The following is a 12,228-nucleotide window of genomic DNA, read 5'->3' on the forward strand; positions in this document are numbered from 1 at the left end:
AATTCAGGGTGCAACTTAATTGTTTTCTATAGTTATATTTTTTGTAGTTAGTTCCTGTTCACACTAGCTTGGATGTGCTGGTCATTTTCTGCTATTTCTAGAAGGATAGATAGATAGATAGATAGATAGATAGATAGATAGATAGATAGATAGATAGACAGACAGACAGACAGATAGATATGAGAGACAGATAGATGATGAATAGATAGATATGGGATAGATATTTATATGGATAGATAGGTAAATAGATAGATTAGATAGATAAAGATAGATAGATAAATAGGAGTTGGATGGATAGATAGGAGATGGATGGATAGATATTTATATGGATAGACATCTTGTCCTGACTTTACAGACAGACCTCAGAGAACTGATACAACTTCTGTTGTCTACTAGAATCCACACAATAAAATGATCACTTATGTAACAATGTGTCACAGAGCAGAGGATTCCCCGCTGTGACGTCACAAAGCCTGCTCTCCCGGCGTGACGTCACAATAGCCAGTGGGAAGGAAGAACAGTAGGAAGAGTGGAGGGGGCGTGGGAGCGCGGTTGTGTCGTCATCACGATCCCAGAGCAGCGACGGAGGAGGAGGCGGCGGCCGTGGTGCTGGTGTAGCCGGAGGTCAGACGGAAGAGGGCAGGGGGGCGCTGTGCACACTGTAGGCCCTCGGCTGTAGGGATCGGGGGAGGGCCAGAGCTGGCATCCGGAAGCCGGAGTGAGCATGGCGGCCGAGGACGGGCAGGAGCTGCGGGTCGGCTGCCTGGTACCGGTCCTGCTGGAGCAGATAGTGAATGACACTCTGGTGGTGACTCTGAGCCTCGGGGAGAGGAGGTATACCGGCGTCCTGCTGGACTGCAGCAAGAAGTGAGTACACCCCGCTCCTCTGCTGCCATCTTACATACGTGTCTGTCACCCCCATTACTCCCCTCACACCCCCAGGACACCTGAAGTTTTGTCTTCTCTTATAACAACTTGTCATCAGTCCTGATTAGTTTCCTAGTTCTTTCTGATTCTTGGAAAGATGGATGACAACCAACATGGCTTCCATTCCAGCCCCAGTAAGGGTTGTTACCCGGAGTTGCCCCGTCTGCAGCGATACTTCGCCCTTCTCACATCTTTCTTTTGGGAGGTAAGAAAAGCTGGATGGCCACTCCGCTGGGAGTTGTAGTACCTGCCGTACTGGTGTTCATCCAGCTTTCCCAATAACTGGGGTACAAAGGATGCGTCAAGGACTCCCCTGCTCCAGATGTCGCTGATCTGAGGGGCAGATGATTTCCTCCGGATAGAGAAGTGCTTCCATATTGGACGGCCGATCCCCTGACCTCATACAAGTCACCTGTAATAATGTAACATTAGCCGCAATTCTGCTGCATTTCCAATTGTAACAATCATGAGCGCAACAAAATATTTGTGCTGTCTCCTCTGGGAAATTCTCCGCCTCAAATAAAGGCTAATTCACACACCACTTTATAGTCGCCATATTTTGTCATCCGTATTATGGCCGCAATCCCCCCCAATTAGTCAGCGGCTGTTAATTTGCATCTGAGGAATTTGCAGCCATGAAAATACAACTTCATTAGGGAACGTTCACATGCTGAATTTTCTTACGTAGTTTTTTTTTTTTTCTCTGCTGAAACGTGCAGTTGTCAGAAAAAATCAATGGCAATTCTACATTGAAATGTCTGTTTTTATGTCCTTTTTTTTTTATTTTTTATTTTTTTTACTTTTCAGCTTCATTGATCTTAATGGGGAAAGAATGGACATGCTGCGTTTTTTTTTTTTCAAAAATGCAACATGTGAATGAGATTTTAGAATTCACCATACTGTAAAAAGCAGTTTCTGCCCTAAAAATGGAGAGGGGGAAAAAAGCTACATCTGTGTTCCAATAGAGTTGTGAATTGTCCCTTATAGGAGGTTTTCACATTTCATGGTGGAAATACATAGCACATTGTGGACACACAGGGCGTGTTACAGATTTAGAGATCTGCATTGTGCCCTAAACGTGCAAATTGATGGGATTATTTAAAATTCTCTTCACTATTAATTTATTGCAAATTTCCAGTACAGATTCCATACCGACAAAGTGTGACAACCTGCCACATGGCCGACTTTTCTTTTATCCTAGCACCAGGAAAGTCCCAGACAGAAAGTCCCAGATATATTAAACGTATCCATTAGACACTTATTCGCCTGGAAGACAAAAGGGTATCATGTAGCCTCCATTGTGCAAAAAAAATTGTATACTTTGTGGTGTACATTTTTCTTTTTAACATGGGAAACACTTTTTGCCCCATACACTGGCATCTATTTGAGTTATACATCACAAAATCCTCCCAATGTATACCTCCAATAGACGCTGCAAACAGCAGCTCAACATGAAAGGGGTTCCGCTGAGCCAACGTTCCCATCTCAACTACTTTAGAAACTCCCATAGAAGTAAATGGAGCGGGCCGCATTCACTCAATCTCCTCTTCATCCACTGCCGCACAAAATGGGGACAATTCTCAAGCTGGGTGGGATCCCGATCTGCACATGGTCATACGATGGTAATGGCCCTTTAAATGCTCAAGATGGAGGAACAAAAAGGAAATAAAAAAATATTTAAATTTGTAAACAATTAAAAGTTTGTAACCAGTAACAGATCTTAAGTGGTTGTGTTACATCATGTCCTGGAAATTTTCCATCTGCTGGAGAGGAGCAAATTCTACCTGATTTAAAGGGCTGCAAAATTGGCTTTTGTTATTTATCTGTGTTTGACCTATAGGGGTTGTGATGATAAAAGTTTAGGCTTCTGGTTCCACCATTTCAGGTGACCAGATGATTAATGTGCGCAATGTCCTTGGAAGACAATTGTGAGAAGGCGTAATAAAGAAGGCATTTTCCTATTTACCGTCTTCATAGATCATCAGGATTCTTGAACTCTCCTATCATCTCGTAGTCACTGGTTCTAGATGATAAAACAGAAGCCATTTTTATTACCTCCAGCTGTGGAGTGACTCTGCAGGCAGCTGGTTATTACCCTAAAGGCTCATGCACACTGGCACAAAGCCTTTGAGCCTCCATGTGCTGCTGTAAAGGCTCGGTCTGACGGTATGGGGGATATTCTAGATCGAAAAATGTATTGTATGAAATTAGAGCCCTATGGAGCTACTGTAAAGGCATATTCACCTTTAGGGTATGTGCACACGGGTCAGATATGCAGAAGATTATCCACCCAAATCTACAAGATGGAAAATGGGTTGGGTATTATAGTAGTAGCATTGTCGATGAGATTTGTATAAAATCTCATCCACACACACTGCAAAAAAAATCTGCTTTGGATTAGAATTTTGCAGCATGTCAATTTATATACAAAAGAGAAGACATTTTCAGGCACCAGGCTACTCAGCGCTTATAGAGATCTATACCTCCATATTGAAAAACATCAGCATTGCAAGGTTAATGGTGGTGCTCTGCTTAGATCCAGAAAAATCAATGTGAAGCAAAAGGAAGAAAAGTGGCACTCACCAAATCCTTTTCTTAACAAGACCTTTAATCCATCAGATGGGACATTACTGCAGTACGCAGGGGGTACATGTGGGAGAGAGAAGGCGATAGCTGTTTTGTGTTTTCACGACACTTCTACGGGTCCATGATCATCATAGACCCGTAGAAACATCGTGAAGATGTGAAACGGCCGTCGTCATCTCTCTCCCGCGTGTACCCATTGCCATTGCCCCCTCTCTCTTGCATGTACCCCCTGCCGTCACCTCCCCTCTCTCTTGCATGTACCCCCTGCCATCGCCTCCCTTCTCTCTTGCATGTACCCCCTGCCGTCGCCTCCCTTCTCTCTTGCATGTACCCCCTGCCGTCGCCTCCCTTCTCTCTTGCATGTACCCCCTGCCGTCGCCTCCCTTCTCTCTTGCATGTACCCCCTGCCGTCGCCTCCCTTCTCTCTTGCATGTACCCCCTGCCGTCGCTCCCCTTCTCTCGCATGTACCCCCTGCCGTCGCTCCCCTTCTCTCGCATGTACCCCCTGCCGTCGCCCCCCTTCTCTCGCATGTGCCCCCTGCCGTCGCCCCCTTCTCTCTCTCGCATGTGCCCCCTGCCGTCGCCCCCTTCTCTCTCTCGCATGTGCCCCCTGCCGTCGCCCCCTTCTCACTCTCGCATGTGCCCCCTGCCGTCGCCCCCTTCTCACTCTCGCATGTGCCCCCTGCCGTCGCCCCCTTCTCACTCTCGCATGTGCCCCCTGCCGTCGCCCCCTTCTCACTCTCGCATGTGCCCCCTGCCGTCGCCCCCTTCTCACTCTCGCATGTACCCCCTGCCGTCGCCCCCCTCTCTCTCGCATGTACCCCCTGCCGTCGCCCCCCCTCTCTCTCGCATGTACCCCCTGCCGTCGCCCCCCCTCTCTCTCGCATGTACCCCCTGCCGTCGCCCCCTCTCACATGTACCCCCTGGGTGCCGCAGTAATGTCCCATCTGATGGATTAAAGGACTGTTAAGAAAAGGATTTGTGCGTGCCGCTTTTCTTCTTTTTGCTTCACATTGAGTATGTCAATTTATGCTTTGGGTGTCCACCTTGCAATACAATTGGTGAAATGTGCGTCAAATCTGTATCATTTCCACAATGAAATCCGCAGCAGTTTTTGCCGCTACAGATATGTGGAAACATATTCTTAGGTACCAAAATGGAGCCATAGTACAACCCATTTTCACAAGTCCTAGGAGGCTACGCATAAATTAAAATTTGCCAGACTGATGTGGTCTGACTGTAGGATTATTCCAAGTTCTGGAAATATTCTGAATTTGATAAGGATATTGCTTATTTTCTTATCATCAAACCAAACTACGGATGCATTTAGATTGGCCAAACTGTGGCCCTGAAATGACGACTGATAATTGTGCTACATGCAAGTTGGTCGTTTAATAACCTATTTAGACAGGCTGACCACACTTCCATGCGTAATCATTTATTATATATATATATATATATATAACAGACCAAAAGTTTGGACACACCTTCTCATTTAAAGATTTTTCTGTATTTTCGTGACTTTGAAAATTGTACATTCACATTGAAGGCATCAAAACTATGAATTAACACATGTGGAATTATATACTTAACAAAAAAGTGTGAAACAACTGAAAATATGTCTTATATTCTAGGTTCTTCAAAGTAGCCACCTTTTGCTTTGATGACTGCTTTGCACACTCTTGGCATTCTCTTGATGAGCTTCAAGAGGTAGTCACCGGAAATGGTTTTCACTTCACAGGTGTGCCCTGTCAGGTTTAATAAGTGGGATTTCTTGCCTTATAAATGGGGTTGGGACCATCAGTTGTGTTGTGCAGAAGTCTGGTGGATACACAGCTGACAGTCCTACTGAATAGACTGTTAGCTGCTTTTTTCTTGCCATAATACAAATTCTAAGTAAAGAAAAACGAGTGGCCATTATTACTTTAAGAAATTAAGGTCAGTCAGTCCGAAAAATTGGGCAAACTTTGAAAGTGTCCCCAAGTGCAGTTGCAAAAACCATCAAGTGCTACAAAGAAACTGGCTCACATGAGGACCGCCCCAGGAAAGGAAGACCAAGAGTCACCTCTGCTTCTGAGGATAAGTTTATCCGAGTCACCAGCCTCAGAAATCGCAGGTTAACAGCAGCTCAGATTAGAGACCAGGTCAATGTCACACAGAGTTCTAGCAGCAGACACATCTCTACAACAACTGTTAAGAGGAGACTTTGTGCAGCAGACCTTCATGGTAAAATAGCTGCTAGGAAACCACTGCTAAGGACAGGCAACAAGCAGAAGAGACTTGTTTGGGCTAAAGAACACAAGGAATGGACATTAGATCAGTGGAAATCTGTGCTTTGGTCTGATGAGTCCAAATTTGAGATCTTTGGTTCCAACCGCCGTGTCTTTGTGCGACGCAGAAAAGGTGAACGGATGGACTCTACATGCCTGGTTCCCACCATGAAGCATGGAGGAGGAGGTGTGATGGTGTGGGGGTGCTTTGCTGGTGACACAGTTGGGGATTTATTCAAAATTGAAGGCATACTGAACCAGCATGGCTACCACAGCATCTTGCAGCAGCATGCAATTCCATCCGGTTTGCGTTTAGTTTGACCATCATTTATTTTTCAACAGGACAATGACCCCAAACACACCTCCAGGCTGTGTAAGGGCTATTTGACCAAGAAGGAGAGTGACGGGGTGCTACGCAGGATGACCTGCACTGCAGTCACCAGACCTGAACCCAATAGAGATGGTTTGGGGTGAGCTGGACCGCAGAGTGAAGGCAAAAGGGCCATCAATTGGTAAGCATCTCTGGGAACTCCTTCAAGATTGTTGGAAGACCATTTCCGGTGACTACCTCTTGAAGCTCATCAAGAGAATGCCAAGAGTGTGCAAAGCAGTCATCAAAGCAAAAGGTGGCTACTTTGAAGAACCTAGAATATAAGACATATTTTCAGTTGTTTCACACTTTTTTGTTAAGTATGTAATTCCACATGTGTTAATTCATAGTTTTGATGCCTTCAGTGTGAATGTACAATTTTCATAGTCATGAAACTACAGAAAAAGCTTTAAATGAGAAAGTGTGTCCAAACTTTTGGTGTATATATTATATATATGACGTCTGCAATCATGTCTGTCTGTTCGTTTTTAGGCCCGTGGTAAAAAAAAATATATATAATAGGCCTGGACAACCCCCTTACACAGTTGTTCTGGGTAGCACTTGTCCTGTTTCGAAAGGATGATGTGCTGCCCAGAATGATTTATTTTAAGTATGCTTAAAAATACTTTCACCCAACAAATGAGCATTTTGTTTTTGTCAGGTGATTGGCGGCCTCTGTAGACAAGCCGATTATTGGGAAACGAGCCTTACTAGGCTACAGTAGTTCTTAATCATCAACTGTAAATGGACCCCAAAACTGTTCACCTACCAGACCCCTGGAGCTGTGTATATGTATAGGAAACTAAGGATTGGATTGCTGAAGATCCAATCTTTCACATTCTTGTATTAGTTGAGGTAGGACCCTGTGCCAGACCCTCTTGGCGAATCCCTTCATTATCAGCAAGATCTTTGATGGCTTAGCCTTAAGCCCCCCCACCCCCCACCCCATCCAGCTTATCATTCTGCAGACAGCTTTCTCTCTTGTGTTCTCCATACACAGAAATGCTTGGCTCCGGCGAGTTCTCCTGTGTTCTCCATGAGGCAGCCGTTGGCAGTGGTTTATCTCCTGGAGAACAAAGGGATCGTCAGTCCGAAGCCTGACTTGTCACATCATCTGTCTGAGATTTGGAAGGCTCCCATGCACTTAAGGTTACATTCACATGTCCAATAATGATCCTTTAGAATGGATCTAGCAGCAATCCATTGGCAAAAAGTTGCTCAGGCACAACTTGTTAGTCCGTTTTTAAACTGATCCCTGCTGGATCAGTTTTTTAACATTAAAGTCTATGGAAAATGGATCTGTTAATTAGCCATCCGTTCTTTCATTTAAGGATTTGTTTTTTGCTTACTATATCCGTTACAAATGGAAGAAAACAGATGGCTAACTAACAGATCCGTTTTCCATAGACTTCAATGTTAAAAAAAACGGATCCAGCAGAGATCAGTTTTTTAAAAACGGACTAACAAGTTGTGTCTGCTCAACTTTTTTGCCGACGGATTGCTGCTGGATCCCTTCTAACTGATCATCAATGGACATGTGAACATGGCCTTCATCTTACACTGGGATTGACCGATGCAGATATAAAAGCCAAATTCACATGTGAAATGGCCGAACATGGTTGGAATCCATGTTTCATTGGATCAGACACCTTTAGCATAACTTGGGATTGATCCTGTGGAACAAAAGGGAGAAATAATACATTAACGGGCGCTGTCCACCAGAGGACTGCGACTTTATCGGCTTTCGTCTCTGGCTTTGAGCGGATTCACACAAGCTTATTTCATGGCCTATACATGTACCTGGACTGGTGTCGGGTCTCCCAACCCGAGCTTACAACCTCACAGACACACAAGTTTGGGTCGGAAAATCCATAGGCAGTCCGGACATTGTGCTCCGTATACGAATCGTGAAATGTGAACCTGGCTCCTTCTAAAGTTTGGTCTTTGCACATCCCTTCCTCCCTATCCCCTAATAGAGGGATTTGTCCAGCTGCTCTACAGCAGAGTGATGCAGGAATAGGGGTGCCATAAATAGGCAGAAAATGAGTCCAAGTGCTCTTTATTCGAGATTGCCGAGGGTGCTCGGGTATGCACAGAGTATCGCCGACAGAGCTGTGGAGTCGGTAAGCCAAACCTCCGACTCCTCAATTTCCATGACACCGACTCCACGACTCCGGCTCCCTCATACATGGCTCATCTTTAAGTGATAATTTTACTGTAGCACAGATTCATCTCAGCTAAAAGTCTAGACCCTTAGATCAGGAACAGGACAGACATTTCTAGGACATTTCATAACTTTCCCAAATTTTCATGAAAAAATATTCCCCACAAACTGCATTAAACTACTGGACTCAATTTATTATATATTTTAGGAGTTGGAGTCGGTTCATTTTATGCCGACTCCACAGCCCTGAATTCGCGGGTGCGCGATTGACATGTTCGAGTCCCCTAGGCCGCTTGTTTTGCAGCTGTTAGACACCCACAAAACATGGGGGGGATTGCTGTTTGGCATTCAATCCCCAGACATTTTGTGCCTGTCTAACAGCCGTGAAACATGCGGCAGGGCTGTGGAGTCAGAGCCTGTGTCCGGTACAGTAGTTCACTGCAGTTTGTGGGGAATATTTTTTTCATAAGAATTTGGGAAAGTTCTGATATGTCCTTTTCCTGATCTAAGGGTCTAGTGTTAGGAGGGCAGTTGCGGACAACTTAATTATAATGGAACGCAACCGACCCCGGGGTCCGCGATGCAGCCTGGTGGACTGCTGCCGAACACTTTCCGGGTGGAAAGGAAAGTAACCAACTTAAATGATAACCCTTCCGTGTTACTGCACACAGGAACGGGTATAGCGGATTGCTCTATCTCCGTTAACTACACGGGAGATGCGTGACCGGGGAAGTAGCTGTAGCCCTGTTAACTACACAGGGACTACACTGGCGGCGCTAGGATGCGTGTGTGACTACGCCGACGGGTACACGTGCCTCCAGCCGGCGTGCTACCGGACTGAAGGGTACTACTCCACGTGGCTGACAGGCGATAGCCGTGGATAGGATGCCTGAAGGCTGCTCAGGGTGTTAGGCGACCCCTTTGGCAGAGCCAGACTGCTAGGCGAAGCTACCTGCCTATTTCCACTAGCCTGCCTATAGAAACTACGTGGAACACAGTCGTCCACACATCAGCATCACTTGCTCAATGATCAGAGCGCGCCGCCATGTTTGTGGGCGGGTCTTTTAAAGACTAAGCCCTGCCCACCTTCGCACTATTGGTGGCGTCACCCGTGACCAATCAGGCGGTGCCAGGTCACCGGATCAGGTGGTTGCCAAACCACCAATCACGGTCCGCCAGCTCACGGACATGCTCAGTGCGGAGAATCCTGGACTTGGGCTCCAACAGCCCTGTCTCCCTCCGCAACCTATGCTTAAAATTGCTAGGCACAAATACCCGAGAGACAATCTGTACATCTCGTGGACCAGCTAGGCGTTGGGGCTGACGACGATGCTGAGCAGCATCAGCCCTGGCTGGACCACAGAAGGTTCTGGACCCATTTCGAATCCAGCAACAGCCCAACGCCTAACACTAGACATTTATCTGAGATGAATCTGTGCTACAGTAAATTTATCACTTAATCATGAGCCATGTATGAGGTAGTTGGAGGTTTGGCTTACCAACTCCACAGCCCTGGGCCGCGGGGACTCTAACATCTCACTCGAGCACCCGCGACTCTCGGTGCAAACTCGAGTAACCAGCCCTTGCGCTCATCACTACCGATAAATACGTTGTTGATGATTGTGGCAGCTGCCGTCCTCCATCCTTGATGTGATCAATAAACTCCTTCTACTTTCTAATAAAATGGAAAAAAAGGAAATTATGATTATACAAAGATTTTCTGACCTAATTATTAAGGATAGCGAGTTCCTTTAGGTGATCATTCTCTGACTGTGGGTCATTTACGGTCAGGATGAGAGTCTGATTTGCAGTCATTTTTTTGGTCTGTTGCCTCCCCATGGCACTGTGCTATATAAGGAAGCACAGATAAATGTGTATTTCTCCCAGATTTATAATACTTAGGATATGTGTGTAATACATTGCCATGTAGGGTATGAAGGAGCCGTCCGGACAATAGAGGAATTACTGAAGGCGTATGTCAGATGTCTTTAGTTTTTCAATGCCAACTTCTGTTTAGGCTACCTTTTTTCTTGTTATAGATTGCAGGCATAAAAGTTTGGATTGGTTGTGAATTGGTATAGAGGTGATCCGGACAGAGGAAGTTTAAAAAAAAAAAAGCAGCTGGCATGGCCTTGGGTCTAATCAGCTTTAATAAATGTAAGCCTTGCACAGTGTCGTGGGGGAAGGGTGGCAGGCTGCCTTCAAATCATCTGCTGTCCTCTGTGCTTGCTCCATTTACCTTCAGTGCTGGGCATTATACAGCGTACGGCTGGATTCACACACGGCGTTTTGCTGTGTTTTTATATTAGCAGCAGTTTTTTTTTTGTTGCTATTTTTCAGAATGCTGATGCTGGAAGTTAGTGAAATATAGAAGACTATACTAGGAGTATTGATTTTTGAGGTCACGGTTGTTTTTCCCTTTGTGTAGCATGTTGTAGGTACTGTGCAAGTATAGGACTTATAAAATACTAGATGGTGGTCCGATTCTAACGCATCGGGTATTCTAGAATATGTATGCGGCCGACCGGGCGCAATTAGCAGAGCGGTGTTTAAATTTGGCGCCAAAAATCGCTAATTGGTCGCGGCCGGCAACCGCAACCAGTCAGCAAAGCGGTGTTTAAATTTGGCGGCAATATCGGTGATTGGTCGCGGGCGGTGGCCGCGACCAATCAGCGAACCGTGTTGGTGAGGATTGGAGAGCGTGTTTAAATTTGGCGCCAAAATCGCTGATTAGTCGCGACCGGCTGCCAGCCGCGACCAATCAGCGTTGTATTAGTGATGACCGGGGAGCGGCGCTGCCTGTGCGGCTACTTCCGCTGCGAGAAGCCGGGAGATGAGCGGCTGCTCGCAGCAGAAGCATCCCGACCGGCGGCGCCACTCCCCGGTCCTCCGTTCACACTTGCCCTCCGGAGATCAGCGGGCCAAGCCGCTGATCTCCCGACGTTAGCCGCATGGAGGTGAGCGGCGCCGCCTGTCGGGGTACTTGTGCTGCCAGCAGCGGGGAGATGAGCGGCTAGCGCCGGTCATCTCCCTGCTGCATCGCCGCTGACCTCCATCCGGCAGATGAGCCGCTAACGGCCGCCATCTATTCCTGAACGGACGGACGGATGGGATAAGACGATTATATAGATAGATAGATAAACGCTTTAAAAGAGTGTTACGAAAAAAATCAGAAATTAACTCCTTTCCGACATAGGGCATATTGTTTTGTCTTGTTTTGAGTGCAGTTATGTAGAATGGGTTCGAGTTGAAAGCGCATTCCCATCTCCAAGATCCTATCCCAATATGTAGTAGGTGTAATAATAGCAAATGCCTCCAATTAGAATTGTATAGTTTTTCAGATTCGCTATGCCACTTACCCCATGTGCAGGGCATTGCAGTAGCTTAGGTATCCATGGTTGTTAGTGGTGGTAACTATGGATACCTAAGCTACTGCAATGCTCTGTACATGGGGTAATTGACATAGCGAATTAGAAGAACTAGACTACATTTCTAATTGGAGGCATTTGCTAATATTATAATTATTACACCTACATATTGGGAAAGGATCTTTGAGGTGGGCATACCCCTATAATTCATAGTACAGGACCACAAATGCCCATGTTTGGTGCCATAGAGTGGATTTTCTCCAGTACAAAGGACGCTTCTAGGGAAGAATATGCCACTTACCCCATGTGCAGGGCATTGTAGTAGCTTAGGAATCCATGGTTACAACCATATATGAGTGGTCGTACCTAAATGGATACCCAAAAAGAAAAAAAAAGCTATGGCTCCGGAAATAAGGCGAAGAAAAGAGCAAACACACAAAAACAAAATTGGCTCCGGTGTAAAACTGATGGGGGGGGGGGGGGAATCTTATAGTTATACTGCCATTTGTTTAGTATACCTGTAAAGTAAGGATAAGGGCTCTC

The 12,228-nt window shown here is 45.9% G+C and overlaps 1 protein-coding gene across 2 annotated transcripts in view; it reads left to right on the plus strand.

The window, feature by feature from the left end:
- The first annotated feature begins 487 nt into the window (after positions 1 to 487).
- The window catches only part of PWWP2B (PWWP domain containing 2B), a 44,764-nt gene continuing 33,023 nt past the window's right edge, over positions 488 to 12,228 (plus strand). For both annotated transcript variants that reach the window (XM_073685118.1, XM_073685119.1), the window contains exon 1: positions 488 to 867. In XM_073685118.1, coding sequence (XP_073541219.1) covers positions 725 to 867 — 143 coding nt within the window. In that variant the 5' untranslated portion in view covers positions 488 to 724. The remainder of the gene's footprint in view (positions 868 to 12,228) is intronic.

This window comes from Phyllobates terribilis, unplaced genomic scaffold, assembly GCF_046119375.1.
Source record: "Phyllobates terribilis strain yellow unplaced genomic scaffold, ASM4611937v1 Scaffold_5__5_contigs__length_657084704, whole genome shotgun sequence".
NCBI classification, from domain to species: Eukaryota; Metazoa; Chordata; class Amphibia; order Anura; family Dendrobatidae; genus Phyllobates; species Phyllobates terribilis.